The sequence below is a fragment of the Dermacentor albipictus genome, unplaced genomic scaffold (genome assembly GCF_038994185.2).
Source record: "Dermacentor albipictus isolate Rhodes 1998 colony unplaced genomic scaffold, USDA_Dalb.pri_finalv2 scaffold_15, whole genome shotgun sequence".
Taxonomy (NCBI): Eukaryota; Metazoa; Arthropoda; class Arachnida; order Ixodida; family Ixodidae; genus Dermacentor; species Dermacentor albipictus.
The window spans coordinates 8,300,459-8,323,437 of NW_027225569.1; the positions used below are offsets into that span (position 1 = coordinate 8,300,459).

The 22,979-nt window shown below is 45.7% G+C and overlaps 1 protein-coding gene across 3 annotated transcripts; it reads left to right on the forward strand.

The window, feature by feature from the left end:
- Positions 1-1,285: 1,285 nt before the first annotated feature.
- Positions 1,286-17,808, forward strand: LOC139051862 (putative deoxyribonuclease TATDN2). 3 transcript variants are annotated; one of them, XM_070528893.1, is made up of 7 exons: positions 1,286-1,561; positions 4,760-4,872; positions 11,847-12,134; positions 13,428-13,597; positions 14,125-14,254; positions 15,018-15,230; positions 16,850-17,808. In XM_070528893.1, the coding sequence occupies exons 3-7, from the start codon at positions 11,928-11,930 to the stop codon at positions 16,985-16,987; spliced, it is 858 nt and encodes a 285-aa protein (XP_070384994.1). In that variant the 5' UTR covers positions 1,286-1,561; positions 4,760-4,872; positions 11,847-11,927; the 3' UTR covers positions 16,988-17,808. The 3 variants fall into 3 exon arrangements, with proteins under 3 accessions (XP_070384994.1, XP_070384995.1, XP_070384996.1); XM_070528894.1 differs by lacking the exons at positions 1,286-1,561; positions 4,760-4,872 and adding an exon at positions 11,314-11,447; XM_070528895.1 differs by lacking the exons at positions 1,286-1,561; positions 4,760-4,872 and having other exon boundaries at positions 11,481-12,134.
- Positions 17,809-22,979: the final 5,171 nt, after the last annotated feature.

Consider the following 22,979-nt stretch of genomic DNA (forward strand, 5'->3'; position numbering starts at 1 on the left):
CAGACATACGACAGAGTGTACTTCTGTAGTCACAACAAGAAATGTCTGTTGTACATCAGAAAAGTCTGTCGCTCCATCAGGAATCTGTAGTTACTACAGAAAAATCCTGTTGTACAACAGAAATTTCTGTAGTACTGAACACAACCTCTGTTGTCATTTTCAAATGGGTGATCTTCACTGTGAAATGTGCATGCATAAAAAAGGCAGCTTACGCACCTTTATTCCAAGCTGCGACACGATACAGAGTGTTATGACCCCAAGATGTAACGTTATTTAGGACAAGAGACTAGTATTAAGCGATGAAATTGTAAAGGCATTTAATATTCAGCAGCGATCGTCCTCGCGCACTGGAACCAGGGCGGCACAAACACAACCAGCGCAGTTTCCAGTGCGAACCAGCGAACTGCAGCGAGAACCAGCGCCTGTACAGCACAAACCAGTGCGCCCCAGCGTCATGCCAGTGGAACCAGCGTCTCGTCCAGTGGGACCCAGCGTTCTTACTGGTGACCCAGTCAGTCCCAGCGAGCGCCAGCGTCCCCAGTGCGATCCAGTGTCAAAAAACGTGCTGGCTTCACACTGGAAGACGCAGGTTTTTGCAATAGGGCAAGCAACACACTTGTGCGGCGGTGCTCTCCGTCGCGTTCGGGAAACACTTGCTTCGCGCGCGATCCGCCGTGCAACGCGTCGGAGTGGTTTCCGCGGCGATTAGTGTGGTATACGAACAAGCCCACGCAAGGACGACCAGAATACTTCGCAGCCAAGGAGCTGCAAACAAACGTCTATGCTCAGCACTCCTTCGTTTTACACAAACGATGTTACTAAAAGTATATCAACGCGAGTGTCGCTGCAGCGGACTGCCGTCTATTTAGGCTCCCCTTGCAGCCGCTGGTACCGCTGGGAGCCACTAGGCTTAGAATCTATATTCGTCAGGACAATAACGTCTCTACAATTCTGTCGTTTCTAATGAAAATACATACTTTATTTGTCTGGTTGTTTCATAGAGAAATGTGCAAATGTAAACATATGCAGCACAACTGTAATGTTACACTTAACAGAGAATGACGTTACAGCATGTTTATAACTTCTGCAAATTTAACAATTCGAATTTTTTGAAGATTATGAGTCTAGGTATAGCTGGCCAACAAGGGAAGCCTCAGCCTGGTGCTGACAAGCTCCCAAGGAAATCTGTGTTTGTCAGCGTTTCCCTGACAAAGCCAGGAACCATCAGTGTCACATTGGCTCCAGCGAAAGACTTTTCTTATACGCTTAATATTGGTCAGCTCAAGTCAGCATCTCTCCATGATCTATTTTGCTTGCTAGGATTAACTTCACAGGGTTCACCTGCAAATGAAATGCTAATAAGTATTGTTCACTATTGCAGGACAGGTTCCTTGGCAGAAGAAAGACTGGGAACGAGAACCACTATGGGGCAGATGGCTACCACGTCTCAAGGGGAGCCGGAATAAAGGCCCTGGCCAGATCATTGAGCCTGGCCGTCAGGGCTGCATTCCGGGATGAGTGGCAGCCAGTTGACACGGGGGTTGTGCCACAGCTGTGGAAGGTATTGCACTGTACAGCCTGCAAGGCCAACGGGCATTACAATGGCAGCTGCAAAACCTTCCTGAGCGAAGCACAGCCCGTATTAATGCAGTGAAAGCTTTAGCTCAGGCATAAATTCGTCTTAAAAGCAAGCACTAGACTGATTTGAACACCATATGTCGAAATTGAGAGAAAAAATGTTTTAAATGTTAAATTTGAGACAAAAATATAAATTAAATTATTGTTTTTACGTGCCAAAACCTCGATCTGAATATGAGGCATGCCTTAGTGGGACACTTCAGATTAATTTTCATCGCCTAGGGTTCATTAATAAGCACGTAATCCTAAGTACATGGGTATCTAACTGCTGATTTTGCCCCCATTGAAATGCGGTCACCATGGCCGGGATTTGCTCTCTCGACCAGCCATAAGCAGACATGGCACGTTGACACTAAAAGTTAAATGCTAGTGATTGTAACAAGCAGGATTTCGATTTTATCTTGCATATTTTACAAAGACTGCCGGAAAAGTTGTGAAAAATTTACAAATTACTACCAAACAAAAAGATATTGCAGTTCTCTAAACTTCATCCGTTAGTACAGCAAAATGGGCAAATTTGATATATGAATGTGCCAGTTAAGTGCAACAGCTGTAACAGATATGGGGGGATTTTTCAAAATTCTTACAGATTAGTAGTATAGTTCAGAGCACTGTACTTAACATCAATGTTTCGTTTGCTTTAGGCATACTTTGCATAATTGTGACATCACTTTTGTTGCAGAGTTAGAGCTGTAAGCATGACAAATTTTTTTCTAGAACTACAGACGAAACATAAAAACCGCGTCCTAAAGCCACTCTAGTTATGTTTTTCTTTTATTGTGAAAAATCCCTTCGAAGTTCATGCAGTGATTGCTGAGAGAAACTAGCGCACTGTTTCTATGCGCTTACACAAGCCCCTGAGCTAAACCTTTCTCAAAGGCCAACCTCTAGTGCATTACCAAAGGTCTCAGAATTTCTTTCTGGCACCTTCGCTGTTATATTAGGAAATGGCGTGTTGCTGTGGTCACTTAGTAATTTTGCAATAGCCGTTCTTGTAATATTTTTTTATTTATTGCTTATGCATCAGGCAACACAATTGTTTTTGTATGTGCCTTTTATTGTGTACTTGCTTAGGATAGTACTGAAGACGATGCACTTCATTGTATTTGTGGGTGGCGGAAGACGAAATGTCTGGTCAGGATAGGCCATTGAAATGCGCAGTGGTGTTGTTTTCTCTGTACTAGTGGAAACTGCCCACGGCAAGAGTTCGGCCAACAATTTGTCCCAAGTGTCATCAGCACTGCGGTGTACCTGAAATCTTTGTTTTCGTCATATTGTCAAAGGCTGTGCTGTTACAAAATGTTCTTATTGTGCTCTCATATGTAAGGCAACATAGCATTACATTTTACGTGGACTGAAAAACTAGAACAATGGCGATTAGAAAGCACATTTCTATGCTGTATTTTTTCTGTTTCATTTTATGTGTAGGTGCTCTTTATTCGTTCACCAAGAACATTGCCCAGCTGACTGCCAAGCAACCAATTAGTGTGTGCTTTCGACGGCACAAACTGTATGCCATGTATGAGAAACTCAGTATGAGCATGTGTGTCACAATATCTAATGGAGACGTGCACAACAGTTTTCAGTGTATGCTCCAAGAAATGTTTTAATTCATTCTTTTAAGGCTGCACAAGCATAGCACCAGTTGTATTGAATTTGTATTCCCCGCGCATTTTTTGTTGACTGCTTGTTGATGTATAAAATTTGTGTCTTACAATGTCATGTACCTCACTACATCAATGCCCTATGGACATTAGCTGTACAATGAATAAAGGCATACCATAACTGGCAAGCATACCAAATGAATTTTATTGAAGGCTCATTTGTGATCTCGTTCCACCCATTTAGGCACTTTCTGCAGGGTGGAATTGCATATCTGGTTTTGCCTAGCATTCATGAAAGAAAGCAGTTCACAACCTTCAGAAGAGATAAATGTTGAGGTTCCAGCAAGAGGCATGGCGATTCGGACAGTGGTACAAACATAGCAAGTTTTTTTTTTTTTTTGAAATTGCCAGCCTCGGAACGCACCTACCACTAATTTTGGGTTGGTGAGATGTACATAACGGTAAAATACTTTTTTCTACGCAGAGACTGATGGTCGACCCTCGCTTTATATACCTGAAAATATGGCACTAGTAATAACCAGTGGCAACAAACGATTCCTGCAAAACTTATTCAGGGGCTTTTGCGGCACGTAATTGACTAATGGAAATGTCAGGGATTCAAAATTTGTCTGAATCCACACCCAAGAAACAGATTTTAGGCCCCAGAATTGCAGAAAATGAAGCATTGCTCAAGCTTGTAAAGCCAGTAGACAGAGAAATAGGTGGCATCTTTAGCACCATTTTTAAATTGTCTCCAGTGTCTAGACACACTTGCCACTTGAGATATGTGCCGAATATGCTGCAATATTGTTTAAAAAACTAAAAATTTCTTCCTCAATTTTGGTGCTTATCCCTGCTTTAGCCAGCCATAGCCAAATCTCCAATGACACTTTTTCAATGCTAGACGACATTAAGGGCGGGGGGGAGGGGGCAGATGAACTTGGCCAGAAATTGGCCCTACAATCGCATTTACATTTAGTAATTTTTCTTTTTTTGAAGCACCATCTCCTTTAGGTTTTGTTTTTTGTCCCTGAGACATGCTTTAAAAAAGAAAGTTGGCTTTGGAGTGTATCCACCACCGTTAAGTAGAAGCAGAAGTTAAGTAAAATTGCCTTTGCTGGCCAAAACACATAAAATGGCCAATGATACGAGTGACATGCTTTTACTTTATCAGCTTAATTAAATTGTCCTACTGAAGCGCCATTCTTATTCAGTAATTCTTGGGAAGTCCTGAGTATCCTTGAACCCCACACTCTATCCCAGGCTAAATCATGTAATAAGCACATACATTGCAATGCACCCCTTGACAAGACCCAGTCTTGCAAACAAATGAATGGTGGTTACTTAAGCAGTGTTCAGGATTGGTCGTGAGGTGAATGCCACTGTACACCGCAGTTCAGGTCATCGGCGAAATGTGCAGTTCCCTGCAGTGCCACCGACAACTGTTGTAAAGATGCACATCAACAATGGAACATATAGGAGGTATTTGCGACTCTCATGAGTTTTTTTTTTTTCAGGAACATCCCGTTGGACAAAGGAATTGGTGCATGTGTGCTTTAGGCACATGAGAGCTCGAAGGTGATCCTCGAGGCAGATGATGTAACCTGAACAGTCGAAGACCCGTGTGCTGGTTAGTCACAATCGAATTATTATAACATAGTAGTTAACTCCTGCATATACGCAACTTCTGACGAATTTTCTCCACCAGTCAAGGCGCACATGCGCCTACAAACCTGAACGTGCAGCTTGCACACTTGGGTGCCACATAGTCGTCTGGGTTAAGAATTTCAGTTGGCTCCTGCCGACAACAGATCCTTGAAGCGGCTTTACATATGCAGCTGCCATGACTCAATCTCTTCAGTTGTAAGCCAACCTAGGGGATGTATTCTGCAAAGATCCACTTGGACGATACTATTGCCTTGGCTATCAGGTGCAGGCTCATTGGCTGGTTGAGCATTACGTCATCCAGTTTTGCTCAAACAGCCGATCGGCATGCTGACTGTGCTGCCCAGTCAAGATGCAAGCTGTCCACTTCAGTCTTTGCACAGCTCTCGCACTACTAGAAATAATAAGACGCAGAAAAAAAAGACACTGCAGACTGCTACATGCACGTTGAAGTCGTCGGAACAAGTTCTCTTATGAAAGGTCGCACTCTCACTACGGCTACCACAGTCAATGTTTCCGCCACTTGCAAGGTCGATCCAAATAGACCACCAAGCTTCGGGCAAAAAGCAGTTCAGAACAAATTGTCACCGACATCAGCAAGGGCAGGAGCAGCGATTGAAGTGCAAATATGCGAGGAGGGAACAAACATTGGGAAACGAAAAAGCGTTTTTTCTAACTTAAAGCGAGACAGATTCATACAACGAAAGTAAAATGCCTAATTAATTTTATATGAGTGACAAGAAACGACAACGTTTGTCTATACACTGCTTAATTTGCCACTGTTTCTGCAAGACCCTTTCGTGAACGTGAGACACAAGACTGCCCTGTTCCCGAGAATCTACACAGAGCCGCATGGTTCCATCCTTCTTGTGCACCACCACGAGTGGAGACACCCACTCAGAAGCGTCGACGCGCTCTATGACGTCGCAGTCCTCGAGACGTCGCAATTCATTTGTGACCTGGTCACGGAGAGCCAGGGGTAGTCGGCGCAACTTTGAAGATACTGGTTTCGCATCTTGCTGCCGATGAATTCGGTGCACAAAGTTGTTGACGAGACCAAACTCGTCACTGGAAAGGTGCTCAAAACCCGGAGGCACACCTGTGGGGCTCTGTACTGAAGGAAGTGATGGTAGATGACATGTCAGCGACGTACCGTCGATCTGTATGCCCAAACGTTGGATGGCGTCTAAACCCAGCAGTGATGTTCCTGTAGTCGTTACGTGGAACGTGACGGAGCATGACCTTTGGAAAAACTGGACAGTGGCTTGAAACAGGCCTTGAATGTCGATGCGTTGCTTGGAGAAATTTTTCAAGTCCACTGTTGTTTGTGACAGTCTGTGCTGTCGACCAAAGTGCTTTCCAAAATCCTCAGCCGTCATCAATGAGACAGACGCTCCCGTATCCACCGGCAGTCGCATGGAGACGCCGTTAACTACGACCGGAACTTCCAAACCTTTAGTTTCAAAAGCGCTTACCGTCAAGACAGACGCGGTCGGCTGCCCTGCGGAAGTTGAAGACAGCGTCTCTGCGGAAGAGACGTGTTGAACAATACGGGTTTTTCGGCATACGGATGCAAAATGGCCCAACGTGTGGCAGGCGTTGCACCGCCGGTTCCTTGCTCGACAATTCCTGTCCGTTGCAATATGTTTCGTGCTGCCACACCGGTCGCATGCACCACGGTTCCCGGAGGAGCCACGTGCGCATTGTCGGCCCTCTTGGCGGCCTCTCGGAAGAAGTCGAACATCTTGGCGGCCTCTCGGAAGAAGTCGGACGTCTTGGCGGCCTCTCGGAAGAAGTCGGACGTCTTGGCGGCCTCTCGGAAGAAGTCGGACGTCTTGGCGGCCTCTCGGAAGAAGTCGAACATCTTGGCGGCCTCTCGGAAGAAGTCGGACGTCTTGGCGGCCTCTCGGAAGAAGTCGGACGTCTTGGCGGCCTCTCGGAAGAAGTCGAACGTCTTGGCGGCCTCTCGGAAGAAGTCGGACGTCTTGGCGGCCTCTCGGAAGAAGTCGGACGTCTTGGCGGCCTCTCGGAAGAAGTCGGACGTCTTGGCGGCCTCTCGGAAGAAGTCGAACGTCTTGGCGGCCTCTCGGAAGAAGTCGGACGTCTTGGCGGCCTCTCGGAAGAAGTCGGACGTCTTGGCGGCCTCTCGGAAGAAGTCGGACGTCTTGGCGGCCTCTCGGAAGAAGTCGGACGTCTTGGCGGCCTCTCGGAAGAAGTCGAACGTCTTGGCGGCCTCTCGGAAGAAGTCGGACGTCTTCATGGCCTCCCGGGCTACGTCGGCCATCTTGGCGGCTCCCCGGAAGAAGTCGGCCGTCTTGGCTCGTCGACGGAACGCCAAGTTGCGATGCCTCGATTCTTCGTACGTTTTCGGAGCCGAACGCGCGGTTCGCTCGATGCAAGGCTTCTAACGAGCGTCCAATTTCTTCTGCCTTGTCCAGGGACAGGGTTTCGCCATGAGCCAGCAACTTTTCGCGAACGCTGGCGTTCGCTACCCCATGTATGATTTGGTCTCGGACGCGCTCGTCATAGCTTGTGCCGAAGTTGCACTGTACCGCCTTCTCCTTCAATGCGGTCACGAATTCCAGGAATCCTTCTCCTTCAAACTGCTTTCGGCTGGTGAATTCGTGCCGTTCCGCCAGGACATTTGTTGACGCGGCGAACAGCCGGTCGAGCCGCTGCAAGAGTCTCGGAAACTCTGACGCTGGCAGGACCGCATCACTTGACGTTGACGCTGCGCCGGACGACTGCCTTGCTGCTTCGCTTGAAGCTGACGCTGCGCTGATTAACTGCCTTGCTGCTTCCTGCTCCTCGGCTGCAAAGTGCTTCCGTTGTCCCTCACGCCCGAGAGCGCTGACGAGCGCAGACGTTCGCCGTGCGTCCGTCCAGTCGCCGCCGCCGGCCGCTTCGAGGTGGGCCTGAAAAATTTTTTTCCAGCGGTACCAGGGAATTAACGGAGGGCCGGGCACTTCAAGAAAAACGGGAAGGTTCGCCGTAAATGCCATGCCGGGTAGCGTGCAGGAGGCAAGCCGGAGCTCTCCGCAGGAATAGGCAAGGAAGAGCAAGGGGGAGAGTAGGCCTAGGCTCGGAAGCCTCGCGACGCCAAGTGCGTCGGCGGCGTTTGCCGGCCGTGCAGACACAGGAACGGACGCTTCACTCACGAAGCTCGTTCGTTTCCCGGGGCTTCGGTCGGAACCGTTGCGGGAATCCCATCTTTGTCGCCAAAAGATGTGTCGGCAGCGGCAGGCAAGCGGGGGGCCCCGACCAGCGAACGCGCGGCTAACGCCGGCGCAGTAAAGGAGACGCGGAGCGAACTGCTCCCGTTGAAAACCGGAACGAAGACTCCGCCACCCTTGGCCGTTTATTGCTAATAAAGGGTTCACACGCCAGATGACACCTCCCAATTGGTCCAATGCTTGTCACATGACAGAAGGGGGGTGCGCCATCTAGCTCAACAACTACAAAACATACATGTGCGATGGCACATAGATCTGACTGGGGGCGAAACTACACTACACGTGCCAAAACCACTTTCTGATTATGAGGCACGCCGTAGTGGAGGACTGCGGAAATTTTGACCACCTGGGGTTCTTTACCGTGCACCTAAATCTAAGCACACGGGTGTTTTCGCATTTCGCCCCCACCGAAATGCGGCCGCCGTGGCCGGGATTCGATCCCGCGACCTCGTGTTCAGCAGCCCAACACCATAGCCACTGAGCAACCACGGCGGGCTTGATGCTTTGATACACGTGCATTCGTCACGGTAGCCACGTACTGGGAACTCGTGAATTGCACGGCATTTCGCTACCTGCGCGAGAGGCCTTTGACAGCTTGCTCGACTAGTTAACATGAAGGCAAATTTGCGCTTTCTTAAAACGTCTGCATTTCCATTGTCGCATAAGCACAATGAAGACTGCGCATGAAGTTGTCTGCGGCCATGGCTCTCATTACAAAAGATTTAATTGCCTATTGAGCAATTACCCGCCCCTAGCCGGCATTAAAAATTTTAACCGCAAGAGGCCCTCATAATGAACAACTTAAAATGGTTCCTGAGGTAAAAAAATGATGCGCATTGGAACCAACGTGGTCATGAACACGCGAGAAACATCAACAACAAGAAAACATGCGAGGACGCTACTTGCACATGTCACTCTGCATTGCTTCATGTTACCAAAAAATGCGCCCGCGAATGTCACAACCATGGATAATCAAATGCTGGATTCGTTATATGATGTCACTCAACAGAAAAGTTGGGCAGTTAGCATTTTCCTGATAATTGTGCATTTGCTCAAATGTTGCGCCAATTAAACGTATTTTTATAACCATATATACTTTCAACCACAGTATTGCCGAACCCTGAGCACCCTTCTATTATACAAGCTGGTTCTGTTCTGGGCAAAAGTCTGTAACAAAACCAATACCTTCTATCTCGACGCCACGAGAGGGGTATGGGAGAGTTATCAACAATACGATGAGATGCAATGTTTGGAGAACTGCTCCGAAAGCCTTTGAGCTAACCCTTATTATCTTGCGGAGGGGGGAGGGGGTATACTGCATTTTAGTTTAGTTATACGCATGTCCTTCTTACTTATTACTGGTCAAAAAGCATGCTAAGCGTCAAGTCTCATCAGAGCGTGGTATTGAGCTCACTGAGAATGCTTCGGCTACACTTATCACAAAGCAGATAGAAATTCCCCACTACGGTAACTGGCTTGGTATCCCTTTTCAGTTTCCTGATGCATATTTCTGAATCACTTATTGCAGCGAAGCTCTTTATCAGAATTAGAATCATATTCGGCTTTTATTGAGATGATTAAAAAGATTACAATATCCTAATATACAGAAGAAGGTCCCGAAGTCTAAGACTGCAATGGGACCGTCTTTACAATGTAAACGTAATTGACTTGACGGAACAAAAGGGCAGCTGGGTTATATTTAACGGGTTGTGTGACTGAAAGAATGTGATTACCTCGTAAAAAAATTCGAGGCGGTGTGGTAATATGGGCTGAATGTAATTATCCTAATAGCCTGATTTATGGCCAGCGTTCCGTGGATTTGCCGTGTCCGTCTACAAATATTTGTGTGCAAGAACACAGCTCCCGAATTTGATTAAAATCGCTGCCTTCAATGAAAAAGCTTATACGTCTCATCACTTGGATATGTATTTTCAGTGGATTAGTTATTAATAGGCATTCTCTTCAATATCAGAGTACTTTGTGAAATGTATATTTTTTCTTGCTTACAGTGGTATGAGCCATTAATTATCTTACTTGACCGATACATTTCTCGTTGCGCAGGCATATAATAAGAGCGCTGCTGAGAGAATGTGTGTGTGTACTATAGTCGCGATGACCACCGATAAGGGCAATAAATGCATATCCAAGTGATGTCACGTATAAGCTTCAGGATAGAATGAAGCGGCTGATACGAACATGATCCTGACAAGACCACCGACTAAGGCACAGTGATAAAAAAGTGTGTGTTCGTTCGTGTTCCACCGATCCAGAATAAATTTCTAAGTGTGTTTCTGTCTTTATTCGGGATGTCCGCTGGTACCGTTCAATAGAAATAACATTTGCTTATACCTTTGATCGAAATTGTGTGTCACCTTTATGTCGTGTGCAAAACAGCTTGACTGCTAATCCACCTTCACAGCCGCCCTATGGCATGTCAGTTTTTAGTACTTTACTTGAAGTAAATAGCATGTTACAGTCGTTTTCTGGTAGCCGACACATCAAAGTGGCCTCGAAATATCGCTAAAATCAATGGGGCCCTTGAATCGGGCTCGCCGTAACGTTTGGTCAAACTATAAGATGTATCCATCCATCCCCCGTCACACTGTAATCAATCCGCTTTCGTATATATGATTTTATATTGGCTTCATGGGCGCCGCAATCTTGGACTATTAGGCAAGCTATTTCTAATTTTTGTTAGAAGTGAGGTAACATGGTCATGAAACGGTGAACGCATTTGTACTACAATGCTCGAACTTGCGAATTGACTGTAGCAACGTACACTTCGTCGTTAAAAGACAGAAAACTGTGGCGTTAACAGCCCAAGATGGCGGCACCTAAACGCTTCCGTAAAATACCCTTTCTCGAGAAGCATTCCACTCCAAGACTTATTGGGCTTGCCTCTTTTTTTTATTTTTCTGAAGACCCTCCATGGATCCCGTGCCTTTGTTGTTACCCCACCATTAGTTCTCGGTAGCGTGTTTAGAAAGGAAGAAGCAGTTCCTGCCTGCCTTCTCCTCTGCACTTTCGAGGCTTACAATTGGCTGTTGTCCACCCGGCGTAAAGAAATTCGTGGAGGGGAAACCTCTACAAGCGCCACCTCCTCTCCCCCTTCGAACCTCTTTCTTTCCCGCCCATATATTCGCGGCCATCTGCGCGAAGGAACATTCGCTACCAAATCGTTGGAGTAGCATTGTCGACAGTGCACGTCCGACGACCACGTGTATTTGTACTCTGAACCGACTTGTAGTGGTGCGAGCTTAGGACGAAGCAGAGACGCCGTTGGAGACTGTTGCTCAGTTATTCGCAGGTTAGATTCGCCTTACTCATCACCCCTGCTTGCTTCAATGAATCCTTTCAAAAGATGAAAATGTTTGATAGTCAAGTGACGCGAATGTATAGCACCAGAGTAATTTACCTTGCTGAAGCAAACGTTTTACCTCAGATTTATCTTTTCTATTTCGATAGGCAACTGATTATCGCATGCTCAATTTTAGTGCCATGAAGTTAGAACATCGCTACCCAGTGCTAAGCGGTCTTAACGGTATCGATAATGGGAAGTCCTTTTTTGCAATAACTTATTTAATGGAAACGTCAGCGCTTGTGCAGTGTTTAATGATATTTTTACTGCTTTCTTTTTCACATTGATTTATGCTTTCTTGTTTATGAGTGAGTAACAACAGTAAGTTATTATATCCTTTGCCTGCAGGACACCAACTACTGCGCCAAGTGATGTCGTGCTGCAAATGGGGGGAGTCGTCTCAAACTCCCAACCTCAAGGACAGCCACGATGACGTCACCAGTCGTCAAGCAGTGGCCATACACGCTCTCTTCTAAAATAGGCCTAATCGACACACACTGTCACTTGGATTTTCTTTTTCGGAGAACGGCCCACCACGGTTCCTACGCCCAGTTCAGGACGAGGAATTGGGAAACATTCCCCACATGCTACGAAGGTTGCGTCGCCATTTTCTGCGACCCCGCCACATTCAAGACGGTACTATTTTCGATACCCTAATGTTTTCAGACGGCTTTGGAATGCGTAGATCAATGAAAGGCAAATCAAGTTTTCAAATAGTGACAGCCCGTAATCAATAATCCAGTTATCATTGTATGGAAACACGGATAGCTTTAACATACATGTTTGCTTTCCTTCGGCCACGTAGACGTTTTCTATAAAATTGCAGTTGCTCTGGGAAAATTCGCAGTTCTGAAAATCGGTAACAGCTGTTTCGACTACAGGTATAAATCGCCGCCACGAAGGGGCGGATTTCAATGAGCTCACTCGAAAATATATTGGTAATGTCGCTTACGTTTTCCAGTATAGATTATAAAGAAATATAATGGTAGATTCGCAGCGCTTTATGAAGAGATCAGGGGAAAGTTCCTATACGGAAACTGTCCAAGATACGCGAAGAATCTAAAGCGGTCGTTGATGTGCGGAATTTGTTATTCGCAGCAATCATGCACATGGGGTTATAGCGATGTGAGATGCGGTGTGCATTTATATATGCGTTAGCAGTACAAGCTGGAATATGCACATATATGCATTCCTGAACATACTTGTTCCCCACCACCACAGCCGTTATATAATGATGCGCGCATGTTCAACAGTGCCGGTTCAGAGAGATTGCACTTAATCGTTTTACAGCATTGAATAGGTACTATCATTTTGTTCTCTACCGTAGATTGCAAACAGTGAGCAGCGTTCCTATATATTTTCTCGTTTCAGTTACGAACCCGCACGGGTTAATGCAGTCTTAGGCAGTGGCGGGGGACGGCAGCCCGTGCACGCGTATTTAATGCTCGAGTGGCGCATCCTCTCGTTTTGGGCCCTCTCTTTTGACCTCGAATCGTCACGGGTCGTGTTTTTAGCAAGCCTTAACATACTGCTTGCTTTGCGCCTTTTAGTATAAGTTTAAACATTTCTGGCCTAGGCTTACCGCCCCATTTCTACCTATGGCGTATGGGGAAGAGCGAAACCGGACGGGTTCGTAGAATTTGTTGCTCCGCCGCGCCTATTGTAATCGTGCGTATTGACTCATTTGTCACTGTACTCCGGATGGGAGCTCTGAATCGCGCGCACGAAGGGCTTAATTTGCGCATTCTCACTCTTTAACGGAAAAGGGAGTCTAGTTGTACTCAGTAGGTTTCGATCGACTGGCCAAATAATGCTTTGCGTTAATGAAATAATCACGCAAATCTACGGTTAAGCTCCCCCGCAAATGCCGTATTTTCTACTCGTGAACTGATGACTTGAAATGGAGGCCGAGGTCTGAAATCTACGCAGCGCCACGTGTGGGAGGGACTCCTGTCCGAGGAAGGTGTCTGGGCAGCTTTCGGACGCCACCCACACATGTCCCGACAGTACGATGAGGACATCGACGACGACCTCATCGCGGCCCTGGAGCAGCCATGCGTCGTCGCACTGGGCGAAATTGGACTTGATTATTCCAGCAAGTGAGTTCTCTCTGCCATGAATTTAGTGTGGGTGGACCTTAGGCTCACCGAGTTTAGCGAGTGTGTGCCCATTCCTCTTTTCTGTTTTGGAAGTAGTCGATTCATTCATTTCTTCAAGAAAAATTAATCATTTCTTCAAAAAAAAAATGTTTGTAGCGCTGCTCAATCAGAATTGCTCGACATTGCAGAGCGTAGCCTTTTTTCATTTCATTTCATTTGGGAGGCATGACCACACTGCGATTGGGTGCGGACTGCAAAGTTAAAATAAAATGCTTGGTTTTGATATTTCAAAACCACAGGGTTGTAAAAGCGTTGTCATGCCGAATCTGTGTTTTAGTCTGTGAAGCTTGCATGATAAAAAGTCTACCATAAGCTTATTCCATGCCTTCCCTGGTTGGTTTGTAGTAAATTAAGCAACAAAGTAGACTTTTCAAATCAAGAGTAGCATTTGTCTGAATTCAGTGCATGCTTAATGGTGACAACTAATTCTATAGCGAGTCGCTTACCTGTGTGTTTGCACGTTGCAGGAACAAATGCGACCGGGCCTTACAGCAGCACGTGTTTCGGCGCCAGCTGAAACTGGGAAGGAATGGGCGGCTGCCCCTTGCAATTCATTCCAGGGACTCTTCATTGGATACGCTGAGAATCCTCAAGGAGGTAAGGCGGCATCCCTGCAGCACTGCTAGCTTGACTACTCTTTATTACAGGGATTATCTATAGACTAGCACGTTGTTGATACCCGAGCATTGTTGTGACTCGTTATACGGAAGGATTCGTGGCTTCTTACAGCCTATCCGGAAACTTCAATGTCGGCAGCACTGCCTTGGGGCATGACGTTACGAACCTGATTACGCCAGCGCGTATTTTCTTGTTATAAGATATCTCCCAATTATATGTAAAGATTCGACTCAGCCATTTGTTCGGGAGAGGATGAGTCCCTCATTTTTACTAGAGCTCAGGGTAAGGTGATGCCATGCTAATGGCATACTGCGTGAAGTAACATGTGGCTATGGCACCGGATTTTCACTTTCTTGATTTACTTCGTAGAGCTACGGTAAGTATGCTGTAGGCGTACAATTCGAAGATTACTAACGCTATATCTGGATAAATTATTTAACTTTTCCAGCCAATATTTCAGCACTGTTTCCATCACCAATTAGTTGAAATAGTCGTACGTTGTGCACTCACAATATATGCAGGACTTAACATACTTCTGCTTCAGGAGCGCGTTTTTTGTATTCTCTCTAAATCTCATTTGTTTGGCGTTGGTCCTACCTGCTGGTCTGTTTTCATCAGCGAGAACTGCCTCATATATTTCATCGTCACAATTGTTCTCAACATAGTGTCACATGACACCCACACACTCGAGCATCGTCCGTGGCAGTGCTAACCATTAGCTGCTATCTTCTCGCCCAATCAGATGCTACCAGGTGACTGGCCCATACACCACCACTGTTTCACCGGGGACTGGTCCGAGGCGCAGCTGTGGATGGACACATTCCACAAATTGTGCCTCGGGCTGACTCCGCTGGTGGGATTTCCGAACGCGGGTCCGGTTGCTGAGGTCGGCCGCAAGATTCCTCTGGACCGGCTGCTGCTGGAGACGGACGCACCGTACTTCCTCCCGAAAAGCGTACGTGTCAACCTCTTGATCAGCTGCTATGGTTGATGGCCAAGTTACGAAATATCGTTCAGTGTACGCGATGCTCATCGATTCTGCTCATGTCAGAGACCACTTTTTTTTTCACTTTCGTCGCACTCAATTGCAAATTGTTTCACTGCTATCAATGTATTGGCGAATGCAAACTGAATATTTTTAAAGATCTTGTTATGTAAAGCTACCACATAATTTGAGTGGGAAGGATAAGTTCGGTCGCATGACGTTTAGTGCGGCTCGATCACTGCAATAACTTGGTGCGCATTAGAGCTCAGAATAAATGTACTCTGTTTACGCATTTAAACTCGCACATATTTCTGAATGGATAACCTATTGTACAACATGCTTCTTTCATAGTAGTACGAAGGAAAGGGTGGTGTTTTAGTTGCAGCGATTTTAATAACCGGGTCATCTTCCAACCACGAAGATGCCAGCCCTATTGATAATGTGACTTTGCGCGTGTATTGTTGGTAATTAATAATGATAACAATGCTTCGAACAGCCATGGTGAGTGATCTGCTTTCCAGAGTAACTCTGATACGGCAGATGTCCTTCCCAAGTGAGAAAAACAGTCACTAGCTCTCTGTGTCACCACGATAAGTTAATGAGGTAACGATTCGGTGTATAGCAGGCTGCATATATATGTTCAAATATCAGCTAGGTTGTACTAATTGTAATCGAATGCATTGCACTTCCGAGGTCTGGCGTTGAAATATTGGCTACGTCTTAGAACGGAGTTACACCGGTATTTCCGTGAAGTAACATAGCCGTTCTTGTAGCATAAAGGGTAAGGAGAAAGAAGATGTCGATAGAAATGGCTTAATATAAAAGGGTACGTGTGAACTTGGTGAGTTAAGTGCACTTTTAACATGAGGTGTGGTTGTAGCGAGTTCGCGAAAGAGGCACAATGTCAGGCTGGCGCATTAATCTTTTAATAGACTGTATTCTCGATTTAACCTAAAGAACGATGTAGTAGTTACTGAACATAAAGCTGGCGTTTTTTTTATTAGTGTGATTAATGGGCTCATTATGGTGACGTAGCAGCATCAAGTACGGAAAGAGATAAGTAGAATGCAGGGAGGGTAACCAGAATAACGTCCGGTTGGCTGCCCTACACCGGGGTAATGGAGTAATTGAAGACATGCCACTGGTCATAGTTTGCCCTGCCCAGCCCTCTTTGGATCACGGGTCACAGCATAATAATACAAGAGAGGATGTTGTTATGCTGATTGATGCTATAGTGATAAGCGCCCTCCTTTACACTTGTATGAAAAGAATATTTCAGCTATAATTGCGATAGCAATTACACGGACATTTCAGGTATATTTCCGCCGTTGTCTTAATGTTCCGAACAAAGTCGAAGTGCCATAGCAGCGCGGCCGAGCGCCGTATCCTGTGAGTGCCAGGTTAAACCGAAGATGGCGGCTCGATCTCTTGCGCGCACGGGAGGATTCGCGTCGTATTCTATAGCGCGCATTTCGTGTAGCTGAGTTATAGCTTCTGTCGCAATAGATCGGGCGAACCAGCAATATTTTATATATACTTGCTGGAAACACCTGAAGTTTTGCGTATACTCATTCCTCTATCATTCGCAGGAGTCCGGGCGTCTCGCGCATTCACACCCCGGCATGGCTATCCACGTGGCCACCCGAGTGTCCCACATACGCCGGATCCCCGTTGAAGAAATTCTTGGCGCAGTGCGAGATAACACGCGAAAGATCTACAACATCTGATCTGACAGCGAGTCAGCAAGTTATTTTGACGTTCGTTCATTGCCTAATTATGCACGGAACAACCGTCCACAGATTTTGCTAGACCACATCCCCACCTCTTTCATTTAATTGGATACCCACATTGAAATTGCCGTGAAATATTTTTCGTTTCATTTTTTAAGAACTTTAACATCCAAATGTAAATGTACGGCTAGGATCGACGCTGCTGTTCAGGACCGTGGAACAAATTTCAGTCAAGCGTGGTTCTATAACGTGCACCTACATCTAAGTATAATAGCGCTCTTGCCTTCCGGCCCCTTGGGAATGTGGCCGTTGAATGCAGTGTGCGAATTCGCATGTGTCCAAGCTTGTTTGTAATTTTGTGTATGTACTGTGTACAGTACTCTGCTAATTCCGGTGAATGTTCAAGTGCAGTGTTGGCAGCGCTATTAATGACGAGCGAGTAAAGGTGTACATTCTCTACGCACCGCACTGTAAATGAGCAGGTGTTCTGTATACATCGGTGAATATTTGAAACCTTTGCAGCGCTATAGATCAGACGAGCGAGTAAAAGTGTAAATTTTCTGCACAGAACTCTGTAAATGAACAAGTGTAGTGACTACATCCATGAATATTTATTTGCAACCTTTGCAGCGCTAGAGCAGATGAGCGAGTAAAAGTATAAATTGTTTACACCGTGCCGTTGTTGTGTATAAGTGTGCATGAAATTCCATGTGTTGCCAGCAAGAATGTAACCTGCCTGCAAAATGAACTATTGTTTTGCGTGAATTTTGCACGCTCCATGTTTGTTCAATCTGTTACGTTGATGTGTTCTAGTGAGTTTTCCACTTTCGACTCTAATAAATGTTTTACAAACAGTGGCAGACCTGTGTGTGTGTTTTATTTAAACAGTTTTTCTTCAATTTGGAGAAGCTGGACAGAGCACTGCTCCACCGATCCAACTTCTTGCTCTTCCGAAGGAAAATCTACTTGCAAAATTTGATTCGATTCTGCAACTGGCCATATATGATAAGGAGCTCCAGGTATTCAATAATTTCTTGTTTGAATCTGACCGCAATGTGCTCTTGATCTCTCACGTCATAATAAGCATCACAAGGATACTGGAATCGGTATATTGTTAGATTGGTGCAGCAAGCGGAGGAATGACTTGGATGATTAACACATTTTTTAATGTTCAATGCCGAGCGCAGGACGATTTATTATTAGCTTTCTCTTCAGTCGATTATTCCGTTAGTCATGATTATTAGGTTGAAGCCCCATGATCAAGATCAGGCAAACGGGAGTTTGTGTGTTTTGGTATGCTTGCTCACTGGCACGGAAGAAGGTGAGAAAGTCATATACGGTTCCAATGTGTAGACCTTTTCATCGGGCGAGGAGGAAAGGGCAAGCTATTGCCTACTCTCTGGCTTTTGCGATCCGCCACGGCGCTGGTTGAAAGTAGTGCTGTTGCGCGCTGGGGAACACTTTGGAGATGTTTTAGTTCGCACTTTGTGAAGCTTATGCAATGTCCCTTCATACAAGGTCATCGCGGACCCGGCGTGTAGCCTTTCGGTGCGCCGGTCCCTACAATATGCGGAAATACATCTGTTGAGAGCTATTGTGAACTATTTCTCGTGAATCGGTTTTGATCATACCAAGAGAACCGGCCTCTTTGAATTGCCAGGAAATGGAAGATCTGCTCAATATCTGTTCGCTTGGCGCAGTAACTAAAACATAAGCGCGCATTCTCGTGTGCGGGAAACCTAAGGCAACCCCGAAACTTCTTAGTTCCAGGCGCTATCCAATATTTCTGATACGCCGGCATCGTTCTCAAGCATTTCAAATTTAGTAGGCTTGAAATAAATATGACATGTCTACGCTAGTGTCAAGTGTAAGTGCGATGGCGCTGCTCGATACAGCGATCATGTCTGAAGCTCACTGTATCTCACCTTCAACTGCGTTAGCTGTGTTCACTTTGCTGGCAACAATGAATGCAAATGGAACGTTCTCAAGAGCGGAAAAAGGCTTAGGTATACCTCGGAGCTGCTCACTGACTTGTGATGTTGGCTAAGGTTCTGACTGTGTTTTCGTGCTGCGTGACCATGGCTTGTGTTCTTCAGTACGTGAAATGCGACTTGTGTGTCCTTGTGAGTAGATGCTGACAACGTCCGGTGTAATGTATGAAAGGTCCGCGTAGCAATGGCAACAGCAGTAACTGTTCGAGCGACGACGTCCATGCTCGTCGCACATGAATGGCATGCTCCATGTTCGTTGCCGTGCTATTTTGCCAGTGAGAAGACCGGAATGCAAGCAACTGTTCTTATATATCTGTGTACGGATATCCGCGCCGCAAGAAGAAACGGTAAGACGGTATCTGTACTGTAAATACAGCTTCTTACTAGCCTTGGGATCGAATTGTTATCGTGCATTCTGGTTTTGGCCACGTCGTTGCTTCCGATATTGCGCTACGATATCCTAGACACTGATTAACCCTTTACTGCACAATTTTCTGTTTCCTCAAAATATTATTTATGGCGTTGTAGGGAAGCATAATAGTACCTGTACTCCCATGGAAACTTACTTTAGCGAATGTCTGTGGTTTCAATTTGTAGAAAAAGGGTATGTTGCATATTTGCAACAATGTGCAAATAAAGAAGAAGTTGAAAGTAAAAGATAGATTTAGTGCGATTCATACTCAGATGCTTATTTGCACAAGACAATCATTGGTGCACCTATGATTTAGTGTGGAACAAAAAGAAGCACTTGTACATGTTTGTGCAGCACAGGTGGTTCCCACACTACGTGCAGTACGTCATGCAGATTCCCGTCCAGCCAGGAAACAATGCAGTGTTTTCGGGTTATTGACAAAATGTAGAACATCGAAGCACAGACGTAAAGCTGTGCCCGTGACGACGTGACACGGCAACGTGCGGAGGCACAGCGTACTTTTGAAAAGAAAAAAGGAAATTTGACCAGAGAACATCTTGTCCACATATTGAATCGAAACGGACTTACACTCGTGGCTGTCGTGACTAATTGAATAGTCACTGCCTTCACTATCAGGAGGAATCGCTGGGCCATACCAGCGTTTCGGAGCCATTTCATTATTCCGAAGAAAATAAACCATGTACACGTTGTTGCATTTGTGCAACATAGCAACGTTCTGTCGCCAGAAACAAACTATTCCGAAATTACAATATTTTTTTGAACCTACAGAGTCAGAAGGATGTGGAGCATAGCGAAACAATTTTTATTGCGCTTTGTCGTATGGAGAAATACATTTACAATTTGTAAAACACACCTATATCACTGCTCCTGGGCGCGCGCAGCCTCCGCCACGTTTGTTTTGGTAGAAGATGCAAAGAATTAGCACAGATTGCAGCACAAGGTGCCGCGTTTTACAGACCAATGTTGCGGATATGCAACAACATGTACAGGAAGCTCGAAACTGACTTTGCTTCGGTTTTTAACGCCGTTCATCAAAATGTTGCGTAAATGCAACAAGGTGCAGTAAAGGGTTAAGAAGCATGCCGGCTGGCTCCGCGTTTGAGGATTCGCTCGACAGCTCACAGCTGTAGCTCCTTTTTGCAACCGAGAGAAATTGCTTGGACGCTGAGCAAGTAGTACGGTCTAGAAACTGTATAACTGCGCACTTTTCAGTGTTACGTCGGCTCGGGTCATGCTCACACTTAAGTCTTGCTATGCTACCACTATCTTGCACAAAGTGAATTTTGCCATGCAGCGCATGCACTTACATTTTTCTTGCTTACTTTAACTAGCACATCACTTTTTGGCCGCGAACGCCGGCGGTGTGCAAAGTCGCCCCAGCACTCACAGAATGGCATGCTAATTGTGAAAAATTACGCTGTTAACTTTTTCTCGCTATTTTGAAATAACAGTTTTGTGTTGATTAAGGTGTTCTGTTAATTTCAGAGAGGCAGATCTTGTATGGCCGAGCGTGTGAGTCGTAATTATGAAAACAGCACAGCTGCTCACTAGGCCGCTTTGAGGCACACAGTATCGTGGCTATATATACCGGCAGCGTTGCTTCATTTGTGTCGCGTGCATGTTCGATATCTTTCAGAGTTCTGCATTGGCGTTTCTCAAATGTTTATGCATGTCATCATTTATGTGCTTTCATCGACTTGTTTCGTTGAATTTGAGGCGGCCTCGAGGCTATTTCGAAATTTGAACAGTAGCCTCTGCATATAGAAGTTTCACGCGAACTAACACGTATACGTATCCTTCTTTATGCTCCCGTTGCACCTCGAAAAATCTCCGTCCAGTCCAAAGTAAAAAAAAAAGTAAAAGAAGACAGAAAAGCAACTCCCATTGTTTCCACGAAAAAATTCCGCTCGCACGGAGTAAAAATTCTACTATGATCATACGAAGCATAATAAGCCGCCAACCGGGGGGTCGCTAGAGGACAAGCAATATACTCCTACCTGGGAGTTATTTCCGTTTACAGTGTGGCGTAGGTCAGTGATGGTAAACACTTGACCGTCGATCCGTGCCTGCGTGTGCGTGTACGAAGAAGGCGGTCACTTTGACGGCCGCAAAACAATAAATACTCTGCAGACTTCTAGAACAAGGGCATCACGGGACCTGCAGCAGCGTTGGCACCGAGCGCAACGGTGTGTGTGCCTGCCGCCGTTGGAACTTCTTGTGGCAACTTAGACGGCTGCACAAGAACAAGCCATGTGTAGACCTACCGAGCAGAAACATTAAGGGATTTGCAGCAGTGTCGGCACTGAGTGCGCCGCTGTGTGTCCAAGGCAGCGTTTTTTTCCTGTTCTTAATTCTTCTTCATTCGTTTCTTTTCTTTTTGTTCGCTTGACAGACTTGTCTCGTGCACCCACCATCGTATCACTTATTCATGACTTTCATTTCGTGCACGTTTATTTCCTGTTTTTTCTCTTTCTTTTTACTTTCAGTTCTACTGTGTTTGTTTATTTGGTTTGCATCGGGAATAGGTGGGGATTTCTCACATTTTTTATGGCATGCCCATGCCACCTCGTCTCTGCCTCATCATTAAAAAGCCCGGTGCAAGGGCTTCTGAACTCGATGAGATGCCTTGGGGACATTGACGCGTTACCTTGCCCACATTATATTTGTTTTTACTGGCTTTCTATCATTAAAATTTTGCGCTTTGGGTATTATTGACAAGCCCTATTCATTTATTTTCAATTGGCTTTAAACCTGGTATGCACTCTTGCAGGTATCCCTAACCTTTATTTTTGACTTTGCTTTCAGGTGGACGGGGAAGTAGCTGTCCGGGGCGCTGCACCAGCCACATGATAATTCGATAGCGCCAGGGCAAGCTCAGCCCAACATACGAGGCGCAAACTTCAGTCTTGGATATTTTTCTTGTTTGAAGGGGCAGAGATAAACGCGAGGACGGGTTCCTAAAGGATTGTTGTATGGCGTTTTATTAGAGTGCGTGACCGGACAAAGGTGTCAAGCGCGCTGCCGCGTCTATTTCACCATATATACCTCACAATAGGCCAACAGATATAAAGTTTACTGGGGTGGTACACCCGCCACATGATAATTCGATAGCGCCAGGGCAAGCTCAGGCCAACATAAAAGGCGGAAACTTCAGTCTTGGATATTTTTCTTGTTTGAAGAGGCAGCCCACCAACACGTGCTCAGAAGGGGCCGAGATAAACGCGAGGGCGGGTTCCAGAATGGATTGTTGTTTGGCGTTTTATTAGATTGCATGACACTACTTTGTCACTATGTAGGAAATAACTCAAATATAGCGGCTGCACAAAAACTAATGACCTATTCGAAATGTGCTTGTAATGCCCTATAAGTGGATGAATTTTCATATCTCCAATACAAATATTTAAAAATTGTCTTGAGGAGCGTCTCCCCTTAAATACACTTGAAAAATAATCTGCATATTGAATATAAACAATAGTCAACAGCTTAATTTTTGTTACATTGGAGGGAACTTGCTCAATTTAAATACTGCTCGCAGGAAGGCCACAAACTTATCCACAGGTTAGCA

Coding starts and splice junctions, on each gene's coding strand:
- LOC139051862 (XM_070528893.1), top strand. CDS start 11,928: ATGACGTCACCAGTCGTCAAGCAGTGGCCATACACGCTCTCTTCTAAA. Junction 13,598..14,124: donor GGACTTGATTATTCCAGCAA/GTGAGTTCTCTC, acceptor TGCACGTTGCAG/GAACAAATGCGACCGGGCCT. Junction 14,255..15,017: donor CGCTGAGAATCCTCAAGGAG/GTAAGGCGGCAT, acceptor TCGCCCAATCAG/ATGCTACCAGGTGACTGGCC.